This window comes from Hirundo rustica, chromosome 14, assembly GCF_015227805.2.
Source record: "Hirundo rustica isolate bHirRus1 chromosome 14, bHirRus1.pri.v3, whole genome shotgun sequence".
Classification (NCBI taxonomy): Eukaryota; Metazoa; Chordata; class Aves; order Passeriformes; family Hirundinidae; genus Hirundo; species Hirundo rustica.
The window spans coordinates 10,523,767-10,549,692 of NC_053463.1; the positions used below are offsets into that span (position 1 = coordinate 10,523,767).

Here is a 25,926-nt window from a genome sequence, read left to right on the forward strand (position 1 = left end):
TACTTTTAACAGCCATACTTTTAACCTCTGAAATCTATCCCTGCAAGGAGAGGAGATGACTGAAAGCAGAATCCACAACTGTAAAAATGAGGGTACAACTCCAAGGTTTGTAAGTGTTCAGTGACAAGGCAAAAAAGCTGGGCCTCAGTGAAATTTCCATCTCTGCCTCCCAGGACATCCCACTGCTCAGGTGCACTGTAGGCAGTACTGGAAAAACAAGAATTTAAAACCAGTCAGTATGACCCAGCACCTCCAAGGAAATCTCAGCATAGATGTTAATGACTCCAGGAAATAACAGGTTTGCCAGCAACACAAAATCCTGACTTAAGAACACTGCAAATTACTACAGCCTCATGCTATGATTATTGTTTTTAAATCTGTTGCAGATCTCCAAATGAAGGACACAATTCTGATTAAATGACAAGCCCTTGATGGTGGGTTTTGATTTCAACTTCCTGCCGTTGTAAAAATATAATTCTAAAGCTCAATAAAAATACTTTATCTTAAAGTATTGATTTTCTTTGTCAGACAACAAAATTAAGTGAAAACCAGCTGCTTTCAAATTTAATTATAGGGGTTTCCCTTTCCTCTGAAAGACAGACAAGCCCTGCTGAAGGCAAAGTGATGAGCCCATGCCCTGTTCAGTCTGGCATTTCATCTGCACTTAATAACAATAATTTTACCATGCATAACCAAAGAGGCATATTTAATGCATTTAGTATGGAAACACTGTTACAGCTCAACTCTTTGGGAGTGTAATGCTGCAAAATACAGGTCACTCAAGACCAAAGCAGAGTGCAACCAACTGGGGAAAGGGGTTAAATATTAAAAACTCCAACAAAAAGTAGCCAAGGAGCATCTGGCAAAAAGAGCACAACCTGTGGCACTGACAGCCTGGACACAAACCAATTCCTCAGGTCACAGTTTCGAGCTCCCATAAAAACTGATCATAAAATACACACAAATGTTTGTGATTGCACATTAGCATATTAGAGGTAGTAACATTTGCGTGGCTTGGAAATTACATTTCTGGACATATTTACAGCTTTTAAAACTTCCCTTATTGTACATATTGTCCTGTCAATAACTAGGTATATCTGTAAAGTAAAAATGCAATAAAGAAATAAATGTTACATATGTTACAAAATGGACATAATTACAAATATGGAAGCCTGGAACAAAACCTCTGTATTTCACCTTGCAATTAAAGTTTCTCATATATAATCAAAGTGAATTTAAACAAGAAAACATAAAGTAGTATTTTAAAAATCCCACTGTATTATATTATTTGAACTTCCATTTTATAGCCCTAAAAAAAAACAAACGAGAACTTATAAATACTGCAAATCCAATAAGTAACCTCTGAGGTTACCAACACAGCAGTTAGAACATAGGAAATGCCAGGCTGAGTGAAGTCTGGACAAACTTACTCTGGCCCTTCTGCACGCCCAATGCTGAATTTTATTGCACATTAAGGAATTCTTGTGTTTTTGTCTCCCTGCTCACTTGCTGGGGAAGCCTGGAAGGAGTCTGAACACAGTATATAGTTTACAATAAATATGCTGTGGAAGACTAACTTCAGCTGAAAGTGTTTGGCACAGTCACACAGCCACTGTGATTTCAGTTCAACTCAGTAAGATTTCGAGTGAGTGATACACATGAGGAAATGGGGACTTCAAAGGGAAAACTTCCCACAGCTTTAAAATATATGCTCATGCCAAACACTAACATTTATTTTTTTTTTTAGTAACACTGAGCATTGTTTGCATAGAGCCTGCTCTGGAGGAGAGACAGTTTCTGGGTAGTGGGGGCATGGCTCTTCTTGGGCACACAGTGCACAAAGGAGATTGCTTTGTGCTGGAAGGGAGCTGCTGACAGAAACGTCTCTTCCTTTCATAACCACAATTAAATGCCCTGCCAGGAAGGGAGGAACGGAAAACAGATCTTCAGCCACCTTACCCAAGCTGTGGAAAAGAGTGTGATGAGAAAGAGAAAACAAGAATACACAGCTTGCCAAATATAGCAGGAGTTAACGTGAGAGTCAGCATTGGAAGGTTCTTCATTTCTATCTATGGGAGATTAAGACATCAGTAGTATTGTACACCAGAGCAGGTTGTGGAGATAGCAGCTTCCCTCAAACACACAATTACTTCATTACAAAGAGTGAAAAGGGCTTAGTTCTATTTTAGGGTAGCTTAATATAAAACACTTGTGATCTGTGGAAGGAGAGATGACAAAAATATATCCATGTCAGATGACTCTAGCTACTCTCATGGCCAAAATCTCTTATATAAAATGGAACTCAAGTGTACTGAATCCCTCAAAAAGCTGTTACACAGACTATCCCTACAGACAATGTGTCTCTCTGCTATTTCCCTGGCATTTGTCGGGTAAAATAGACTACTTCATCCAGACCAAGACAACTGTGCCTAATATGATCACACCAAACAAGTGTTATCACCTGGGTCACAAAATGGGACAAATGCCCTGGAGAAATTGCTGCCATCCAAGACACATCCCAAGAGAACCAGCTGGTTGGTTTTAGACTTGGTAATACCCAAAGCTACAGTGTTAAACGTTCCTGAGTCATAACCAAGGTCTTGGTTCTGACTGGAAACTGCTCTCCACTGCCAGCCTCTCATTTCAAGTATTTTAAAACAGTCATACCTCACTTGCTGTTAGCATTGGACATGCATTATGGAAAAAAAAAAGTGACTCACCTGGTATTTCGGGCATTGTTCTTTTGGATCAGAGAACGAGGAGGATGAATTGATTGAACTATCCAAGGAAGAAGAGCTGTCTCCTCCAGGCTTTAGTTGGCAACATTTCCCAAAAACTCTCACTTGAGCATCGCTGCAGAGTTTCTGAAACAAAGACAACACGTGTGACGCACTAGGACCCATAACCTGAAATCTCTGTTAGCATCATGGGACTTACCTGTTTAAGTAAGATGTTTACCAGCTGAAAGGCTCATCCCCCAGGAATCAGGTAACAGACCATATACCCATATCTCTTGCAGCCTGGCTGTCCAGTGGAAAGCTGAGCTCTTTTACTTCCAGCCAGAAGCCAACAGGTCACTACAATTCCACCTTCCTAATTGGACCTTTTTAGACCCAGGATTAGGAGACAGGATGGTACGAAAGCACTTAAAGGAAGGATGGCAATGTCCACCTTACTCCCTGTGCCTACTGGAGTGGAGATGACACAGGAGTGTAAGCACACAGGAAAGAGCAGCTCACTATTAATTATCAAGCAAGAATAACACAGAATTCAGGAGATTCATGTTACAAGGGCAAGCGGAGAGAAAAGATTCTGTTTTTCACAGATCTCTCCCTAGCTGTGTCCCCTAGTCTTTCTCAAGAGTGGCATGGAGGTGACACATTCCTTATGTTTTCTGTATGAAGGAACTGTGAGGCTGAAAACAGACAAAGCTGAAAAACACAGTGTTACAAAGAAGCCAAAAAAGATTCACAAAATCATGGAGAATCAATCCAAAGGTAAATTCTGATAGAGATTCAGAGAAAGCACAGCAGAGAAGAGAGTTTAGAGGGCCCAGATGGAGCTGAAACTGATGTACAGGATGGGCAGGATCTGTGTCCACTCTACATACAGAGAATTATTGATCACTGGCACGGGAGATGCTTCACTATGTTTCATTCACTATTTAAAAACTTTTGGGATTCCCCTTGAGAATCACAGCATCGCAAGCAGAATCAGCATCCACCAAGATAATGCAGTTTACACCAGCATTGGTATTGCCAACCCTCTTCACCTAAAGATCTCAATGTATTTTTCACACACTCATTACACTTCAGCACACCCACATAAGGTTGGCATTATTTACATCTGCTGGTGGGCAGCACTGGGAGACAGAAACAGTCTACACTGCTCAAAATTCCACACTAACTCTGCCCTAAGACTCCCTTAATTACCATTTCCTACACAATCTTCAAACCAGAAAGAGCAAGCTGGAAGCAAACCTAGTGAAAGCAAGGTTTAAGGGACAGCTGGGAACACAGAAGTGCTGTTAGATGTTACAGCTTCATCTCTGGACTCACAGCTCCCTGCCACATGCTTCCCCTTCATCCAAAAACATGACCATGTCTCAAACCTTTAAGGAAAAGGCATAAAGAAAGTGTGAAATAGCCAAGGCACACTTTAGTAACTCCATGACTGCTCAATAATCAGCAACAGCTGTTCAAAAAGATAACTGGCCTTACTGCTGTGGAGGGATGGGAGTCCCATGCCTCTGTCCTAGGCTGTCCAGGTTACTTTTTTAGGGACAGGTGACTTAAATTTGGCCCTAAAATTGTGGGTGAGGTGGCCAGGATTATAAAGCTCCACGTGGCAGCCTTCACTGCTGCTCTTGTAGAGAGCTGCTGCCACAGAAAGCCTCAAGGAAAAATGTGCAGAGAAATTGGTAATTCCGTGGTAGAGGGGAGGGAAGTTCACTTTCCCCCAGCCCTTTGCTTTCCTGACACACAGCAGTGTCCTCTCCTTTCGACACAGCAGAGAGCTCGTTGAAATCCTGCAATATGTAGATTTGCTAATGGCTGCTGAGGATCTGTGGCTTGAACACAGTGCACAATGGCTGGAACATGTGAATGATCATCATATGACTTCAGTAGGAGCTCGTGAACTAGAATTGCATTTTATCTCTGACACAAACAACAATGTCCTAGGCTAGGCAAGCATCATGTGATAAAACCACACACAATCCACAGGGTTACAGCAGCTTTTGCAGACAAACCACATTTCAGCTTGCATTTTCCATCAGATGTTGAAAGTTCCTTCTAAAATGTTACAATTTTAACTAAGCTTCCTTGAGATTATAGAAATGCATTTACTGACTTTACAAGAGAAAATAAAATTCTGTGCATTAAAAAGAATAGGGTGAGTTTGCAAATTAATTACTTTTACATAATTCTTCTCATTATCACTGCATTTTTCTGCACAGCAGCTTTTCCCAGATCCACTGGGTCGTCGGGTAACTTGAAGTAATAGTTGCCTAATTTAAATAGCAAACCAGGAAGACGGCTGTTAGGTCTTTGCAGTGGAGTTTAATGAACCAAAACTCCTGCAAGGAGTCTTTAAATGAGGTCACAATCTTTCATCTCCCACTTTTCAGAACCTTGTGAACAGTAAATCCCTCCTAAAACGCAGATCACTGATGAATTTTGGAGCTGGCTCTTTCACAAACTTAGCACGCGTTTAAGATGAACTCACCGGACAATGAGATCAAGTACTTGCAGTGACCCTCTACTCTGCAATTTCTGACTCCAAATGTCAATTTGAAATTTTAGATGCTACAAATCTCAAGATATTATGCATCAAAGGAGTGGGATTACTTGCATTCCCACGTAATATTCCAAAGACATTCAAGCCAGGTTTCCAAAAATAAAAAAAGTAACCTAATTATTTAAGAACTGTACAAGGGAATGTTTCAAAGATGTGAAATTTTCTTCCCACTTAAACTCAGTTGCGCCAAGCCCAATCCCTGGGCAGGGTGGTGCTGGAGTGCTCTGAAATGCCCGGTTTTGCTGGAGAGCAGAACATCTGCTGGAAGGATGCCGTGGGCAGCTCCGCTCCTGGCTGCCACACTGCTCTCCCTGCTGGGGTCACACTCTGTTCTCTCCCTGCCAGCTCACTGCAGATACCACCCAGCTCCAAAGGCTTCTGGCAGTCCCAGTTCTGACATTAGAGGTCATCATTTGCTGAAAGTCTCGGAGACATATCAGGTACTTCTGAAGAAAACTTAGAGTAAAATGTCTTTATATGGCACAGGGTACAAAAGTAGTTTTCTTCCTCTGTTCCTCTTCTGGAGTCTCTTTTCTCCACGTCTGTCATCAAGGACTTAACTCTTTGACACAAGGTCTCTATCCTCCTCAGCAAGTGGGAAAAACATGCCCAGTGCTGTGAATAGGAAGAGGAATTTCTGCTGGGCAGATTTTGCTTTAGGGGTAACAAGAAAGTTGTAAGGAGCCTGGTGTGTTGAACTAAATCCAACTCTGTGTAGGTGCGTTAGGGCTGTGAGTGAATGACAGAAGGGAAGAGAAATGTCATCATATGCTTTACTCTTTTTTACCTCTCTGCAACAGCAGGTGCTCAAATACCACTGTGATGACAGTGATAGAGAAATTTCTATTTCCAAGCAAAGCTGGTACTCTTCAAGAGCTGTGTTCCTCATTTTTGAAACAGGCTTTCCAAACAAAAAAAAATTCAAAACAGATAGATTAACCCTTTTGCTGTATTAATATGAGTTAGTCTGTATGTGCAATGAAATGTATGTATCCACTAAGACATGGGAGTAACCTGAATAGGCACTCATTCCTCCCCTTTAAGTGCCCATGTAAAAATCCAGGTTTCTTTCTTAAAATGCAGCTGCCAAGTGCTGCAATCTCCCTTTATTTCTAGAGCTGTTGAGTTCCTCTGTTACTCAGAGGTCAGTGAAAGAAGACAACTTCTTGCTCCCCTACTCCACTTGTATTTTTCCATGTCTGTTTAGAGAGAATAAGCAGAGCTAAGAAGGTGGGACTTGATTTTTGTTCTTACAGCTTTATCCATCTGCTCCGCTTCACTCACTGGAAACCTGTCCCGAGAGCCAGACAGAGTCCAGAGTCTCCATTTCACACAACTCACCTAAAAGCAAAAGGCTCACTATCCAATTACTAATCCCTCAAAGCAATTTGCTGTTCAACATTTATCCAGCGCTCAAGTATATTAGAACATGTGGCTAATCCTGGCTTGTTTCAAAGAGCATGCCATTTCTTCACTTTGGGATAAATATGACATTTGGAGTAAAAGAAATCGCTGCTGAAGGAGAGATCAAGTATCATATGACCTTTTAGTGAAATTATTCAAAGATAACAACAACTAGTGGAAGAAGTGAATTTTCCATTCTCCAAACTGAAGTTCACTTTGCACCTCTCGAATTCTGCATCCCAGGTCTCTCTTTCATTTCTTCAGAAAACCAAAACAAATGCTATTTCTGAAAACCACCTTCTGCCTCTGGGTCCTGGCAACAAGCCACTGCCCTTCTCTGATTCTTTGTCTTTCCCCCTTTCCTACCACATGTCCCATCAGCACCTCTCTCCAGCCAGATCCTCAATGTTAACCACTGTCTTGTCATAAATCTCCACTGGACAACACAAAAGAAAATAAGCATTAAAATGAGACAGTTAATCCCTGCCCCTGAACTCACTCTGCCTGCTCCAAGGGAAGCCATGATCCAAGGTTCCCCTTTTCAGCTTCTTTACTTCACTCCCCCCTCCTCCCTCTTGGCACCATTCCTGTGGCATCCTAATCCCAATCAATTACCAGCCCTTGGAGGCGAACTCCTCATACTTCAGCTGGCCTTTGCACACTGGCAGTTATGGGGACATAATTCCTGCACCACACAGTAAAACACAAGGCAGCCTCAGCGTAAGCTGGGTATGAATGCAGTGTCAAGGTTGGGAAGCCAAGCACAGGGCAAGGCAGAGCTGAGGATAACAGCCCAGCACTGGCTGGGCCACCTGGCTGCTGCACCTTAAGGAGGAAAAGGAGCTGCCTGTTGCGTTTATTTGAAATTCAAAGGAGGCCTGGTACCACAGCATTTTGAGGAGCACACCTGTGTTCACACACAGCTCAGGATCTCTGTACAGCCCACAGCACAGGGAGGAGAGTGGGGCTGGTGGCAGCTGAGAGAAGAGAGCAGGAGAGGTGTCAGAGCAATAGGAGCACCAAAAAGAGTTGTACCCCTATCACCTGCACATCAGGTAACAGAGTCTCATTAGAAATGAGATACTTACTGCTATGAGGAATGAAAAAAATAACTCTCCAGATGAGACAGGGGCTCAAACCCACAAGGTTGCCCACAGAAGTTCTTTGATACCCAAAAATCCAAGGGATGTGGATGCTTGAGTGGGGCAGAGGCTGTTGAGTAAAGGCATCAGTAATGCCTCTTCCTCATACCACACACTGCCCCGGTACAGTCAATGTGCAAATGCCTGTTGTGATGCATTTGTTCATGACCTAGAGCCACAAGGCTGGAAGGGGCAGCCACCCTCCTTTCTGGGGAAACCTGGCAGAACTCAGACACGCAATTTTCTGATGCTCACCAGACAGCAGCCTTTCCCCTCTGCTTCCAGAGCCCAGCTGATCAGTAGCCCATCCCCTGGAAAGCCGGGGAAGGACCTCTCCTGCTTAGCACCAAAAAAGGTATAGGACTCACAAAGGGGATCTCTCTGCCTCCCACATGCAGAGTGCCCACAGCTGCCCGAGGCGGATCTCCGCCTGGCACAGCCTTGGGCCAACATTCCCGGTGTTGGGAAGAGCAGAGCTGCCAGCCCTCCCTCAGCAGACTGCTGCACAGTTCCCTCGCCAAGTTTAACTCTAGCAAGACCAGGAGAATCGTGACTTCTCCTGAGCAATTCAAATATTGTAATGGCCACGCTGCAAACTCTTGACTGCCTGCAGTGTCCCGCTGTGCAAAACTCTCCCCAAATTATTGTCTACTTAGTATTTACCCTAAGTGAAGATAAGAAGAGGCTGATTTAATATCCAATGAAAAGACAAGACACATTTCCCTCACAGGTAAGACGAACCTAGTAATGCTTTACTATTGAGAGCCCAGCTTGGTGTGAGCACAAACTCAGCAGTTTTCAGTGATCAAAAAGCCAGAGCTTACTGTTTTATTTCTCGAAACATCTGTGTCTGCAAAGGTTTTCTCTGATTCTCCTTAAATTTTATGACCACACCTTTCCTTACAGAATTCAAATGCCTGAGCCATGGTCAACCTCAGCCCATCACACACAACTTTTCACGTATGTAGGGATTATATATATAAAACAGATCAAAATACATCTCACCTTGCTGCAGGCATACAACTCTTAAATTATAATTGCTTTCATGTCCCATAAACAACAGAAAATGGGAACTGAAGAGCACAGCACAATAAAGCAAAGTGAAACCCTCTTGATTCTGTGTGTTAGACTGATTTGACTTGAACCAAAACAGTCTGGCCACTGCCAGGCACTCTTGCAGATGTCTCCCCGGGGTTATTTATAGATTTATAGAGGTGTAAGTCACGTTAGGAAATGCGGGGTGAGGGGGAAGAGATGCAGAAAGCCTTCCTTTTTTGTGAGGTGCTGAACAGATACCCTTTCAGAAGGGAGAGTGCCCAGCCCACACATGGCTGGCTGCAAAAGGGCAAGAGTGCCTTGGAATGTGCTTAGAGCCAAGATCTGGCTTTGTATAGGCAGGGTGTGTCTTTGCTAATGAAAATCACGATAAAGAGCAAGAGAAATGAACAATGCAATTCCTTAAAAATGGCCAGTACATCCTGTTAACCACACAACCCCATACTGAGCTCACATCAAGCCAAGCCAAAGACTCTCCTGCATGTTTTTACCTGCAAACTTTTGTTCTATGAGAAATGTTTTACCTGACACAACATTATCTGAATGCTGCAGAAAGCAGGTACGTGGCAAGCAAATGCTTCAACGTATCCTCTTTCAAAGAATCCTAATACTATGAAAAATAAATATATCAAGTTCCTAGAGATGACTTCTGGGTATTTCAAATGCCCTGGAAACAGTTTTCCTCCACTAGTCTCATGTGGAGATGGTGACTACAACTGTTTCCCTCCCCCTTAGCAAAGAAAAAGGGAAGATTAATATGGAACCATATCAGCTCCATTATCAGCCATTTATCCTGTAGCTGTTGAGATGCCACAGTCAATGAGCTTTCTGAAGTAACCAAAACAGTGAAGTTTGCAAGTTCAGTGTGCAAGTACACATCTATCTTAAAGAGGTTTTAGACTTCCAAAAAATTAATTTAAAGCTGGCAAGAGGATTTATACTGTAAGTTATTTTTATTAATGAAATAATAGTGATAAGCACAGCCAGCAATTCATACCACTAAACCACTTCTAAAGATCTCCTGTCTTTAAAAACCTGTTTTCCTGGCAGGAACATCAGGAAGAACAGGAACTAATAGAACCATTCTAAGAAGTTTAAATTAAAAAGAAAGATGCAATTTTTTAACATTTGTGAAACTTGCTTTATTTCACAAATTCTCTATAAAAACAAGGAAATTGGGATCTTGATTCATGGCTATAAAAGCATGGGAGTAAGCAATGCAGAAGCCTGGAAGTTTGTGCCTGGTAAGACACAGACTCCAGGGTTTGGATACTGGACACAGCACATGAGACCAGGGTTAAGAGCATCAGGCTGGAAGAGTTTGGAAAGCTGGATGAAAAATCTTCTTGCTGTACTCCAATACTCAACAGGAAAGCCAGGGCTTGGTGTTACTGTGTACTCCTGCTTACAGAAGGACCCCCGTAAGTTCCATAGGTAAAAGCAGCTGGAATCATTCATTTCAATTCACACCATGCTTTCTGCTTGCATAGCTTAAAATGGTTCATGAACGCTTTTAGAAATGGTGAAAAGGAAGTTCAAAGCAGCGAAGTAAGTTGTCCAGCCTCACACCACCACTTCCAGTAGCGCTGTGGCCAGAAATTATTCTTCTGGCCAGAGCTCTTAGAAGGAAGTATCCTCATCTGACCGCATCCATTGCAGTTTCAATTAATAGATTACCATGCAAATCATGCCAAAAGGAAAACCAGAGTTTTCAAGTAACTTTGTGTGAAAAAACTGTCAGCAAAGCATACAAACAACAATTGGCAAAAGTTAAGCAAACAGGACACAAGGGGACACAGGGCTGGGGGGACCTTCTGATTAAGAATCCAGACCCCACTTGGCACAAAACCAGATCAATAAATCCCAGTTCATGCCCTGTTTCAATCCTCAGCATTGCCTGCTGCAGCCTCAGGAAGGAATCCTTCTCATCGAAAGAGGAGAAAGTAGGTAAGTCCCAGAATAAAGAGATCACTATAGTATTTAAAGCTGGTAAGAGTTCAGGAACCACTGAAGCCTGAATAATTCACAACTTAACAGGCAGTTAAATATAACCCTGCATATAACCAATGTTTAAATGTCAATGTGAATAAAAGAGAACATAGGCAACTTATCAATTCGGCCGTTTGAAAAAATACAACTATAAACATTTAATCAGCAAAATACTCACCGACACTGAAACATCCTCTATTTTTCTTTTAGCACTGGAATCAAATAAGACATTCCGTCCTCTTCTTTCACAGTCCTGATACACGATCAGTCGGATCTGACTTGGGTCAAACTCCGGCAAAGGCCAGCTTTAATTAAAAAAGAAAAGAGCAGAAGGATCAATTACCACAACTCTTTATTACACTGCTCTTTCTACATTATCTGTATATACAACTTGATTAAAACATCGAGTCAAGCAAATTCAATGCCATTTCATCAAACCCTTTGATCCTGTAGCCAGAACTACACCCTTTGTTTTCTTTCCTTTCCTCTACGTGAGCCAAATTACACTGTCATCAACTGCACCAATCCTCTACAACTGCACAAAATAATGTGTGCAGCATTAATAGACCTTGTGCTATGTACTGTGATATTTTTTCTTCAAGTTCCAGCTACCTAATATCAACACAACAGAACTTAGCTTTTGTGTTTAAAGACACAAAAAAACCCCAAGATGAATAATTGCAGGGTGGTTTGGGAGAACCACCTGGTTCTCCCCACATAAGCCACTGTGACAGAAGGACATGGTCAGCAAACCACACGAAGCAGTCCTAACTCACCTATTCCCAAACTAGTTTCCAAGGGAAGGAGCTTTCCTGAAGCCTCAGAACCTTCCTTAGTGCCACTACTCCAGAGGAGTTCTCAAAGGGAGAACTTGCAAGGATCAGGCTTGGAAACCATTCCATAATTTTCCCTTTGAGGGTGCATTGTAGTCACCATCTTTTTAAAATTTCCATTTAAAAAAGCCAGCCATCACTTTAAAGCCCAGCAAGCATTATCATCCATTGGCTTGGGAATCCATTTTCACTGACACCATCTCAATACTTGGAAGACAGGAAACAAGATACCTGCTGTATCCATGAAACCACCAGGAATCATCTTTCAGATAGTTTGCAAGCCATTTCCTAGATCAAGTGAAATTCTGTCTTCCTTATTCTTGGCTTTTAGGCAAGCAGTGTTAGCATGAACCTCAAGAAGCCAGAAACAAGGCACTGGAACAAGCCATTAATGAAGGCTACAGACTCCCAAGTTGGAAGAAGCTGTATATTTCAGCTGTGTATTTCAGCAAAAAGGCACCCATAATATGGGTTAAACCTGGCATGTTAGACTCCAAGACCACAGTAAATTTTCCTCTCCTCTAATTCAGCACCCAAAGGGTTTCCTGCCCTGCACCCATGCTTTATGTGACCAACAGGTCCCGTAACAGCAGAAAATCCATTTGATCACCAAAGCCATCATCACCTGTCAGAAGTTTTTAAGGCTGCTCCATTTAGGTACACAGGTTTTACAGCTAGTGTAGTCCCAATGAGGTGAAAATAAGCATCAAGACATACAGTTACTCTCCTGAGATGGAATCTATTTCCTAATCTGCCCATCCCCACCATTTAGCAACAAGAGAGAAAAACGGAAGCTGTAGAGAAGATGGTGTGCAACAAATGTCCAAATCAACTTATTACAAGAAAAAAAACCTTGAGCAACTTGAGCTGAAATAACTTCATGTCTAGATTTGGGGGCAAAGAGCCATGCACCCTCTCATTTGGGCACCTATGGCCAAGTGTTACCTGCAGCACGAAATGCCCACAACAAAGTGCAGACACGAAACGGAGCAAATTCTGTACCAAAACCCAAGAACAGTGACAAGCTCAGAGCCAAGCTTACAGTTACTGAAGGCTCTCCTAATTAACCCCATCTTGCATTTCGGAACATGTTAAGAAAACAAAAATCCCTAGTTTGACACATGCCTGGGGTGTCACCAACTGAGAAGCACAAAGGCACTAGAGCTGAGATGGTAACTGGAAAGAGCACAACTTTGGCTAGAAGAGGAGGACCACTGAATAAACTGGCTTCCTGGAGGAACAGCCTCTATATACTAAAGTGAAATTAGTGCAAGTCCAGAAATGAGCATTTTTTCCAGACAGCCCACTGTGGCTCCTATAAAGAAACTGTGTGACAATAACAATGAATTGCTTGCCAAAAGGGTGCTATTGCTTGCTCCACCCTTGCAACGCGTTTGAATTTCCTTCACACTCAAACAAAAGCATGTCTTCCATTACCTAGTACTTTTGATATTTGACTTTGAAATTACTGGCAAAGAAGGTAATAGCTGTTCCAGATCTTAGGAAAGTCTACTTATAAAAAGCTCCAAGAGCAGATTACACACTAAGAGGAGAGAAAGCTAAATATAAAACTCTTGCTGTATTCAGAAACATATTCGATGAAGTTAACAAGAGCTTGTTTACTTCTCAGCTTCTTCACATGACATTTTTACTTTCTCTAGACAAGCATTTAGTAGCTATTATCCATCATAATTTGTGATAATTCCAAAGAAGCGCTATCTCTGTTACATAATAGCATCCTTAAGCACATTTCAGCCTTGCAAAAACATTCCCTGGCAATAGCAGGCCACTTCCCAAACCAGAAGAGCCTTTCAGAGAGCTGGGGGAAAGTTCATTCAGACAGACAGTAAACAGAAGGCAGCCTGGCACCTCCAACTCACCCTCACCAGCGAGGGGGAAGGAGGACACAGAGCTTTGCATTTGTTGTTAGCAGATTTAAAATACCGTTAAGCTTGATATCTGAATAGATTATCCCCAGAAACATAAAATTCCTGCATACAAGAAGCATTCTCAAAACAAATATAACAGGGCAGCACTCCAGCGCTCCTCTTCAAGCAGATGAAAACTGACCTAGATCTTCTGAATATAATTAGTTCTGTTTATAAATGGAAACTAACTTTGACATTTAACTGATGTTTTCTTGAGATTCTTACAGGAAAACCAGGAGACGTAGAATCAAATGTTCTAGCAAAGTTAATGAAAGGTGAGTCTCCATTTCCCACACTGCTCTGGAAATGACAGCTTCTTAATGAGGACTTTTTCCTGCATGACCTATCTGCCAGTCTTTGATCTTTCATTGAAATTGATTAGAGCTAAAGAAAAACCCCAAAATTAACCCAGGGAAAAAAAAAAAAAAAAAAAAAAAAAAAAAAAAAAAAAAAAAAAAAAGACAAGACATAAACCCCACCACCACCAAGAAAACCCCAAATACCTTTCACCAGTAGATGTGTTTGCGACTTTGCCACACAGTGCTGCGAGTTTGGGCATGAAGCAAGAGAGAAATTGGTGATAAACAAATTCCTTCTGAGCAGGACCCTGCTCTTGTGGAGATCTCCACCAAACAAGTGGGGATTCCTCTAGAACAAGATGTTCAAAAATACTACATGGAGTAGAAATCTGTTGACGTGTAAGTGCTATATGGGATGTTTCAAAAACAAAACCCAGCTCTCACACCATGACAGACTGGTTGAGGTTGGAATGGTCTTCTGGAAGGCACCTGATCCAATGCCCCTGCACAGACTCATGCAAGCAGAGAGTGCAAAAGAAAAGGAATTATTTGGAAGAGAAAGGGAAAATTCCATATGATTAATGATGGAATTATTAGAAACTAGCAACAATGAGATCAAGATCTGAAAAGTGGTATTTTAATGCATATTCACACTTAAGCCCTGCTGTTGTTCAGCCCTTCCCTTTTTTCGTCCTTTCTGCTTTTCTGCCTTTTTCACCTTCAATCACCAGGAATATTACCTATAGCTTACACTTACAAATCCATTCCATGCTTCCTGACACCCCTACTACTGAGATTCTTTTTGTGTTTCTGGAGTTTATTACCACCATCAACATTTCTGAGCAAGAACTGAATAGCTGTAAATTGGTATTATTTCACTTTGTGCAGGTTTTAATAGATGACACAACAGACACAGAAATCCTTCGTTACCACTCCAGCAATTAAAAATACAGGATTTCCCCCAGAACATTCCCTCTTCCTCATTCCCACCTAGAATATGAACAAAACTTCTTCATTACATTAAAGCTTTAGCTTAGTATTATCTTCCCTCCTGGCTGAGACTTTACTTTTAAAACTGTTTATATTAACATGGCTTAGATAGTACCTGGTTACTTTTTACTAAAAATGGATACTTTAGAAATCTTAAAGTAAAGCAATTGAAGCAAAATAATCAAGATATTAAAGAGGTAGGAACTGGAAAAGAGTTTTCTAAAAAGTAAAGTTGCTCAAAACCAGAATAGGACTAAACATGTAAAAAGTAAGTTGAAACTATCAGTCAAAACTATTGTTTTCCTACATCATGTTACCCATAGTTATAAAAATTGCCTGGTGATGAATCACTTGGAACTATTTTTAAATGCATCTACGCAAATGATATTTATAGTTTATGCCAGCTAATCTGTTCTGCATGGTTTTCATGTTAGCACCTTTTTAAAGGGTGACAGGAACCGCCCAGCAGAGCAGACAGGCCCACCTTGCCCCATGCTCCCCTCGCAGGCTCTGGAGGAAGGAAACATCTTCCTTCACTCCTGCTAGATGAGCACCAAAACAGAGGCACAGGGATTCCAGAGCTTACCTCCAGCACCTGCAGATGATTCCCCAGGTATTATGCTTGTTGCAGTGGTGCTTAGACCAGCCAACTTCTGCACAAGCCTTTGACACAGGCTGCATCTGTCCTGAAGAGCTAACATTGTAAATACGAGACTGTTGCACTGAGATCTCACATTGGAGATGTGCATCCACATCAAAGCACACTCAGCTGTACCTGTACAGCCCAGTATATAGGATCCTGCAGCTGCTCTGCTACCGGTAAGGGTGATCAAGTCCAGAAGGAAAATGGTCCTTGCTTAGCCCAACCGTCGTATCATAATCCTCTCAGCCCTGAGATCCCTGTTCCAACCAGGAATTCCCTTCTCCTGCCCAAACGCCTCTGCAGATTTCTGTTATTAGATTCTTTTTTTCCTTTGGCTTGGAGAAGATACAACAAAAGTTGAGCATATAGAATTAATGGGGAGGGTCTTGTAAATACTTTAATACCTTCTTAATTCACTTATTATTTGATCCTTATTGCACAAAACAGCCGCACAGATCATTCTGAAAGATTTCAACTAATTTGGAAGCAACAAAAACAAAACTGTAATGTGCGTTAAGGATGCTTGCAGCTTCGAAAGACTATCTTCTCTTAGAGGCATGGGCAGGTTATTTATTTCTTTATCAACAGCACCTGAAACAAAAAAGAACTGTCTCAGGATTCACAAGACAAGGATGATCCAGGCTGCATGGCTGATTTGCAAAGCTGGCATTTTAAGAGAGAGATTCCGTTTAAGTGCTGGTGACGTAACACAACCATAAGGCTGCAAGGAGGAAGAAAGTTTCCTAAAGCAGAGAAACCACGGGGCCTATACTTAAAAAAAATGTTGCAAGATATTTGTCTTTACAAGAGCTGAGGTCATGCCAGGGCTGTGTGACTGTGGTGGTGAACACTTGCTGATTCTGCACAGAAAACCAGCATCTGCGCCTCGGCCAGGGCAGGGAGGGAACCCGCGAGGGTGGATTGCGAAGGAGCTCACCCAGCGCCCCGAGTGACTCTGCCCTCTGCCACGCTGACCTCAGCTGGGCTTTCACAGGAGTCCAGGGACCTGGGCTCTGGGTAGCACGGAAGTATATACAGATGGTGGATCATCTCAGGGACAACCACCTTTGACTGCTTGCAGTGGTGACATGTTTCATCTTTATCCCATGAAATTATGTTTCTTTAAAATACAAAAAAATAAATCCAAGCCCCCTGCTTGTTTTGTCTCTTGAAATAGGATGACATGTCCACAGGCACCACAGCACTGTGGAGGTCAGCTCCCTGCTCCATCTCTAAGTCGCTCTCATTATTTACCAGCTTAGCAATCCTCACCTGGAATAGATGCACTTCTTGAGCTCCAGGAAACTTGTGCTGCTTATGCTAAGTACATACTGTACACCAGGAACAAAGTGCGTCAGCCAGGTATTTCACAGGTATAACAAATTTGGACCTGAACTTTAACCGGCTGCCAAGCTCCTCGGCTCTGTCCAATTCTTTATCTGTATATGAAGCTGACTTTAGTTTGTTTTCATTTTTTTTCTCCCTTCTAATGAGAGTCACTTGACTCTCATTAAGATACCTAATTTATACTCTAAAGTCTAATACATGAGCCAGACGCTTTTCTACAAGCAAAAAGATATAATATTGATAGGTTAGGTACAGCCCAGTCAACAGAGTAATCACAATCTGGAGTGTTATACTGAAAATAAACAGTGGGAAGGTTTTGTTAAAGCTGTGTAGTATATTGAATAACGCTGCAATTCACACACCTTGCAGAATTTACAATCACTATTAATAATTTCATAAAATATTTTTGGGACTACTTCACTTACGTAATTTCACAAAATACCTGTTCGGGTTCTAGCTGATTTAGGTACATGCATGCATGCAAATATTTGCACATAAACACACAAGTCTTGAAATATGTTGTAATTAAAACCACAAAGCTCCTTTCAGTTAAATTCACTAGCACTGAACAAAATTACATTATTCAAGCAGACTGCACTTCCCTTCGCCAAGTTACAAGATAGAATCAATTCAGGCAAAAAATATTGCGCCCTTTAGCATAAAATTATAGTAAGAATCATACCAAAATAAATCTCCCTAAGATTCACATCTCTGGAAGAGAAGTATTTTCTTCACAGGGAAAACAATAAGCTTTCAAATAATTAAAATTATCTCAAGAACTGTGCAGTAACCATACCTGGGAAGCATCTTTGTCCCCCGAGCAGTTCCAGTTTTCAAAATCCCTATAAACTCCTGTTGTGCCTGGCTGCCAACTCAGGTTAATAATAGCAATGAGCCATATTCATCCAAAACCACAAGACTGTCAGGTGACATATCAAGAGGTCTGAATTTAACTCAAACAAAAGACTCTCCATGCTGCAATGCAAAAGCCTTAATCCTAGCAACAGGAGCACAGAAACCACCTTAAGGACAGCAGCGTCGGGGTTTGCACCAGGCTGCGTTTGCGCTGCCCCGGAGTTTCATAACCCGAATCCTGCCCCACAATTCTACACAGCCTGGGATTTCTGCTCCAGGAAAGAGCGCCCGTCTTCTTCGCTCCTTCGTCTCTTCCAGGGTTTGCTGCAGAGAAGATCAGTGTAATTCACGGGGAAGCCGAGCGCTGCCCTGGCATCGCCGGCCCGGACCTGTCAGTGCCATCCATCCGCCTCCCGTCCGCCCGGCTCCGTCTCACGACCGAGTCCCGGGGCACCTCCGAGCCGCGGCCGCCGGGAATTCAGCCCGCTCGGCGAGGAACGGGGGGGCGAAGCAGGGCGGCCTCCTTGCAGCCGGCAGCCCGGGCCCTCACGTTCCCGGCAGCGGCGGGACGCTCTTGGCCGAGCCCGGGCGCGCGGGTGGCCGAGCCCGCGCTGACAGCCATCATGTGACACCGCTGTCACCGCGGGCCACCTGCGGCCGCCGGCCCCGGCGACACGCCGCGCTCCGGCCCTCCCTCACACGGCGCCTCCGGAGCGCTCCTCCGGCCAGGGGCTGGGCGGGGAAGGGGAACGAGGAGCCCCCGGCCGCCCCCGCTCGCTGCCGCCTCTGCGGCGCGACGCCCGCATCCCGCCCGGTCCCGCTCCCCCGCCCGCGTACGAACAAAGAGCGCACTGTGCGCTCGGCGAGGGCTCCTTGGTATCACACGGGAAGAAGCGGGGATACGCAAGACAATAGGATGGCCACAGACGGGAAAAAAAAAATAAATACGCAAAATAATGCGCGCAAAGAAAACCTGATCAAACCTGTAAACAAGGTTTCCTGATTTTGCTCTGGCGTCCTGCTAGGAAGGGTACCCAGACATCACAACAGCAAAGCGCGTTTTAACAAACATTAAATAGCAAAGAACTGTTTAACAAACTTTTATCTCTAAACTGTGCGGGAGGAATGAGACAGATGGACAGGGAAGGGAAGAAGGAATTGGGAATTCAAAACCGCAATGCACATTGAAAGCCATCTAGTCACAGGCATGGTTGGGGCTAATCACTTATACTATTAATTCTGTATGATCGTCGGATAAAACTCAAGTAATACATGAAGGCAGAAGGTTACGGCATCATAGTTCCTACTTTTTTTTCATTCCCCAGTGTCTGAAAACCTACAAGTTTTGCCAATATTTTAAACACATAGGCAAAAAAAAATAGATTTATCATCAGGATCTCCTATTCCACTGCATCCCACAAGCCAATGCTATCGATGGTTCCCCTGTATCACAGAGTGGGTGAAGTGGTGCACCTGTTCATGGGCTTTAGTTCCAAGACCATACAATGCCAAGAGGTCAGATGTTGCTCATCCTCTGGAGCAGATTCCAAAGCAGAACATGAAGCTCCCTGTTCTGCTACACTTCTCGTGGGTTAAGTTCAGGGAGAAATCCTTAATCTCTTGCCACCACAATGGTTTGTTGCTGTTTTATAGGATGGTAATATTTTTATGTTTGGTGCTAGACACATGTTTTGACACAAAAGCAACAAAACTAAAAGAGAGATAAAACCATTATCTTTTGTTACCATGCTTTACAGGAAGTTTCTCTTTTAGAAATGAAGAACTGAGGCCCTGATGCAGCAAACTCATACATTACAGTCTTGACTTTTCATATATGACTAATGCCAGGGAATTTAACAGACTAACTCACATGAGCAAAACTGGGCATGTGTTGGTTACCGGACCCATGCCTTAAGCCCAAATCTTGCCTTTAAAGCTTAAAATGCCAAGTTTTAGGAGATAAAAGCAGTAACATCTGAACACTCTTACCTACCTTCTTGATCTAGTCAAGGAATGAACAGTGCACAGTAACTTCCTTTACCTGTGTGGCAAAGGCACCACTCTCTAAAGGTTATTGATGTCAAAAGTGACCTTTTTTCTTACACATGCAATGCTGAGAAGTGCCATGTATTATGTAAACATTTATTTACAGGAGTAACATCTAAGGTTTCCATTTTACCTCAGGGTAACCTGATGCATATTAAAAGAAGTGCTATGAAAGCTGACCCAGCCTCCATCCAACAACTGACCAGGAAAAATATTGGAAGGCATTTCTCTGCAAATAGAGACAGACTCAAATTGTACAGAGAGTAAACAGTGCTTTAGCCAGATCAGTGAATATTGCTTGAGGAAGGAATTCAGACATTCAATGTTTGTTTATACACCACTCCCATATCCAAGAAAACACTGAAGCATCTTTAACATAAGATATGCACCATCCTCTTCTCTAGGTGTATATCCAGGCTTGCATTTTTTGTGTGTCTAAGATATGAGCTTGAAAAACAAAGCTGGTAGTATTACCCTGCTTCAGAAAAACACTTAAGTTCAAAAAAATAAAGTTATCAAAATCTCCTGCCGTAGCCCATCACCTGCCAGGGAGATATTCAGTATCCATGCGCTTCCATCCAGCTGCAGATGGGAAGATGTAGGTGATGGTGTTCAACCACATCCAGCAGCCCAGAGCACAATGCACGCTCTGCAGACCCCCACGCCTGACTGGGGCGGGGGCATGTTCTTAAACACACAGAAGCCAAAACAATCCTCAAAACCAAAGAGCACCAAAAATAATCACTCTATCCAAAGGCATTTCTGAAAACACTTGAAACTACTGCAAAGGCTCAGATGCACCTTTTGGGTATAAATCATCTGATTTTAAACCAAGCAAACAACAGAGTTAGTTCCAACCACAGCCTAAAAGAGTAATGAAACGATTAATTTTTGGTCTTCACTGCCTTCTGGAGGAAGGCTTCCCTCACACATGTTGTAAACGCACACAACAAAGAGCCAGTGAGTGAGCCAAGAAATGTTTATTGCTTAGTAATGCACAAAGGTAGGAGCTGGAAGCCACACTAGACAAAAAGAGAGAAAACCAATTAGGATTTTATTTGAAATCTGACTAGAAATACTTGGATACCATTTCTCTACAAAATACTTGCCTTAGTAGGATTACCGCTGATGTGCATTTTTGTATCCCTGAAAAAAAAAATCCTCACTGCTGGAGAGGAAGAATGGAGATGTTAAAGCATGAACCTTCCATATATACCTGAAGCACATACACAAACCTGCACACACAAACGTAAGCCCAGCCAAAGGTCAGCAAGAACCCAAATAATGAGAAAGACCACTGCAAACCACTGCAAAAAAGCCCTCAGGAGTTTCAAAACCTGGGCCCTCCATTCTTTAAAGGAAACCAGATTATTAAATGCTGAAAAAAGTGCTTTTGATATGAGATTAAAAAAATAAATCAACAAGTTTATAAACTCTCCATACACAGGATTCTCACTACCAGCACAAGGTCTCACGACTGGAATAAACTGTCTCTACCAGCATTGTAAAGGAGCATCAGCAACTACAAATCTGCCTATGTGCATTCTTGGAGGGCAGGACATGAAACAATTACCTCTTTTAAGAATATGGAGACCTCAGCAGATTGACTACCACTGTTGTAATTTTTCATGTCATGATAAAAATGCTGAATAAAAATAACTATCAAAGTAAAAATCTGATACATGGTTAGGTTTCTGAAACATTGGTGTTCATTTTGTATCACATTTCCACTCGCAATCTACTATAATACACGGAACAAACCTCCATAATACCAACTGGTACTGCAAGACAACAGGGCATTTTCCCCCTGCCAAACAGTTATTTTATTGTGCACACTCGGATGTGCAGAGCAGACTCTTCTGCCATAGCTATTAAAAATAAAGTGTAAATAGCTCAGTATTGTGTGCGCTTAATGAAAAGTTGGGGAGAAAAAAGTTCCAATACAAATTGCTTTTGATGAACGTAGTTGGAAATAGCATAGTTGTTGGAAATAAAGACTCTCCTTAAATCACCCAGAATTATATAATGCAGCAGAGGAGGGTTGTGGGGGGCACTCTGTGTTCCCTCCTTTATGCTGTGTAGTTCTGGAGATGTCGCGATACGTTCAACAATCTTTAAATCCGCACACAAAACTAGTTTGACAAAACAAAATCAAGCTCACAGCCTCAGATTTATCAACTGCAAAGTTTGCTTAGGGAGCTTAATGGTGAATTGATGCCTTTTCTTTTGCAAACTGTGAATATTAGTAAATGAGACAATGAAGAGAAAAGACAATCAAGAGTCAAAGTTGACTGCAAGACCTCTCTTGTCATGAAAATGAATACAACTTAGAGGAATCACTAAGGCTCCACTATTGTTATCAGCCCTAATATTAATAATAATAATAAACCCTTGAAAGATTCCTGATGGAATAAGGGTACTTTGGCTGAATACTCCTAACATTTTCATTATTTTAATAGACAAATATTGAATTGTATTTATCTTCAGCTTAGAGTATCTTAACGGCTTTTATTTTCAAGCACTTCCCAGAAACCATAAGGACTATGGCAGTTTTATTCTTTTTGCACCACTGAGAAAACTGAGATTTTCAATATATTACTTCAGGAGACATTAAAAGAAAAGCTGCAAGGTGCATGACAGAACTGCTGGTGTGCTCTAGCTATGCCTGACATGTCAACTGATTCTTGCACCAAGCAAACACATCTAAGTAAGATTTTTTTTTTTTAAATCAGACATATGTATCTAAAAATAAATACATTTTTAAAGGCTAAAAGACTAGACTGTAAACAGCTGCAATTTCTTTTACATCATGCTTTTTAACCTGTGAGCTGTACCAGGGTGGGTGATGCTGCGCCCAGGGTGCCAGGAGACAGTGCATCCCTGCCAGGGCATCTGCCCAGACCCTTGAAACCCCCTTGAAACCCCCTGGCCTGGATGCAGGCAGCCAAGATACACCTCCAGCCTGGAAATGCCACTCCATGGAGTGCCCAAACCCCTGGTACGTCCAGTGCCTGCATATGACAGCCACAAAACCTCCAGCTGCAGACACTGGCACCTGCTGCACAGTCCTGTGTGCGACCTGGAAGCCTCTGCTGTGTCGAGGTGCAGGGAGACATCTGCTTATGCTGATTAAAACATCCTGTAATACTTGTTTTGTGAGTTTTATAAGGGGAAAAAATATGGTCTTAGTGGTGAAAGTCATCCAGTGCAGGCAAAGCAGCATGGGGCTTGGAGCATTCCTTGGCTGTAGGCCACGGTCCTGTAATTGATTAAGGTGGCTGCACTTGTGACCGAGTGATAATTGAGAGCCTAATAAATCTCCACACAAGTATTTGTCACTCAGAGATGGAAAGCAATTGTTATGGACCTTCATAAGGAGCTACAAGTGGTAAAATTACAGCTAATTTTAAGAATACCAAGAAAGCCCACAGATCATTCCCAACTTCCTTGCTCAATGTTCACATTCTCAGTTACATTTCCAGGAGTGTCAAATGCACAAGGCTTTCAGCTAAATCATCCCCAGCACGAACTCAAACCATTCCAATTCCTCAAGATTATGTTGAGAACTCCCTGGTCTTCCTTTCCCCAGATCTCATTTATCTGCATAGGCAGCATTGCTTTAGCTGAGGTCTACGTGCTATTCTTTCCTCTGGGAAAAGAAAAAAAAAAAAAAAAAAAAAAAGGCAGAGCTGCAGCTGTTCAGGGTTCCTTGGAAAAGGAGGAAAACAGAGGTAAGTAGTTATTCTCCAAAGATTCACAGGGATCAGTGCCTGAACAGCATTTTACTCTGTCCCTCATGTGACTGTTTAATTAGGTGTTGATTCACTCAGTCATGAGACACAAGGAAACAGGGCTGCAAGCCTCAACGTCAAAGTAATGCCTGTTCTGCCAGTTTCTGTATTAGCAAAGCACAAAGGGGACATCCAGTTCTGAGAAGTAAAACTTGTGTTTTCTTGCCCATAAACCAATCCATCACATCATTTCAACCTTTTATGATTTATTTTCGAGAAAGATGCTTGTGAATTCCCTGATTATTCTCACCTGTAAGAGCCAGGCCAGTGCAAGTGTCTACAGGGTGAGCTCCCTGGCCAGGCTCTGAAGCCCTGAGAGTAGAGTATCCCTTTCCACCTGGTAATCCAGGTCCAAGCTGCTTCAGGATATCAGGCTCTCTTCTGGGGTTTGTTTGTTTGCTTTTGGAAAAAGAATACAAGCTATTTTTCCGTGGCTTTATTACTGTTGTTAATTTCTTGGCCTCCTTAGCACCAAAAAGCTTTTCTGTTATGGGGTCTGGTTCCCATAGCAACAGGCTTTAAAAATATCAAAGAAATTTTCAGGGCATGGTAAACCAATTTCACAAACTGTGTATGTTTGTAATAGGAAAAGCTGGCAGACAATTATTTATATGTTCAAACAACGTTTGACGTAGGGATAATTCCAAGATGCTGCTCTCAGCCCAAAGCCTGGGGTTGTAGAGGACTACAGTGAACTTTAGCTTGCTATGTTACCACATCATTTATCAAGACAGTAACATAAAATTAATAGATGACGACCATTTTTTTCAATGAAGGTGACATTTAAGCTCAGTATGTCACTAAAATGATTAAATGCCAAAAGCTTTTTTTCCTGAAGAATACAACTCCTTAAACCTTTGATTTTAAACACTGTGCGCTTGTAGTCTCACTCTCCTCATTCAGGTACAACTTATTTAAAACAACTTATTTAAAACGCATGTTTAGTGCTAAGCACATCAGCAGGTTCATTGGGAGCAAACTACTTACAGACTTACAGCACATACATAGGCACAGTGCTGACTCAGTCTTATTGCCCCCACCAGCTTTCACCAAAACCCCATCTCAGTTACACAGAACAACTGCAAACTAAAGACAGAGGATGATTTTCAAGCAAGTATAACAAATTCATATCTAGGGAATGAAATCCCAGGCTGCCCTATCTGCACATGATGCTCATTAATATGAACATCCCACAAGTCCTAATGATAGATACTCTCCACAAATCAACAACTGCCTGACACCAGTGTTGGTCACTTGCCACCTAAGTACCCTCCAACACCTTGCTGATGTCTGATGTGCCTAAATTCTGCAATCTTTCTGCACACAGAGTGGTTACCTGCTGCCATAATCCCAGAAGACTTTAACCCATCCCTTTAGATAATCCTCAAAATCCATAACCATGAAGTACACCACAGTTCAAGATTATTGCCAGGCTCTGAACCAGAAACAATTAAGAATTATTTCACAGATCTACTAAATAACACTAACGAATATCTAGGTGGACTGGATCTATCCCACAGCTGCTTTTCAGGAGGGAAGACTTCTCTAACTTGGCTCCAACCCATCCATTGAACATCCCTCCCTTACTGGCTCTACGAGTCAAACAGGCCTCTACTTAACTTGCAGAAGGGGTGAGATCTTGATTTGTGCAGATATTGCAAGAGCCCCAAGACTACTGTGAGGAGCCTAGACTGCTTAATTCTCCAAGGCAAGAGTCATGCTGCTCAACTGTTTTCCAAATTAAGCATGTAAAGGTGACCTGAAACTATTTCAGGTAGATTTATATAGAGCAGACACTAAAGACATTGGTTGACTTCACTTTTATGTAACTCATAAGGACAAATAAAAATCAGATGCTTGAACAAGCCACAACTTCATTAAAATTAAAAAAAAAAAAACAAAAACAAAAAAACAGACTATCAGAATATTGGAGCAGCCTGGCACCTTCAAGCAAATGCACCTTAACTGTGAGGTCCCAAATGCTTTGGTTCCCCACAGCAGAACATGTAAAAATGCAATTAGCTATCAGCTAAGGCCTGCTCAACCTTTAAACCAAACTTAACAAAGTGCTCTGCTGGGTTTGCTCCATTTTGCTTTGCTCACTGACACAAGGAGTTCTGTACCCTGAGGCTTTCTGCCATCTCCCTTAGTTTTCTAAGTCTCACTACATGCTCAGGGTTTTGGGTTTCCAAGAATGGCAGGAATGGAAAATACAGTGTAGGACTGGCCACTGCCCAAGCTCTTCAATGCAACTATCCATGTAGAGGGATTTTCCACAGCAGAAAGACTGAACTGGTCAAGTATT

The 25,926-nt window shown here is 42.3% G+C and overlaps 1 protein-coding gene across 4 annotated transcripts in view; it reads right to left on the minus strand.

Moving 5' to 3' along the window:
• Positions 1–25,926, minus strand: part of FNIP1 (folliculin interacting protein 1) — a 64,673-nt gene that overhangs the window by 25,298 nt on the left and 13,449 nt on the right. For 2 of the 4 annotated variants that reach the window (XM_040078024.2, XM_040078022.2), the window contains exons 1-3: positions 17,726–18,306; positions 11,068–11,194; positions 2,721–2,864 (exon numbers count right to left, since the gene is read on the minus strand). In XM_040078024.2, coding sequence (XP_039933958.1) covers positions 2,721–2,864; positions 11,068–11,194; positions 17,726–17,736 — 282 coding nt within the window. In that variant the 5' untranslated portion in view covers positions 17,737–18,306. Of the gene's footprint in view, positions 1–2,720; positions 2,865–11,067; positions 11,195–17,725; positions 18,307–25,926 lie in introns of those variants that run through there. The other 2 variants (XM_040078023.2, XM_040078021.2) reach the window with 1 other exon arrangement.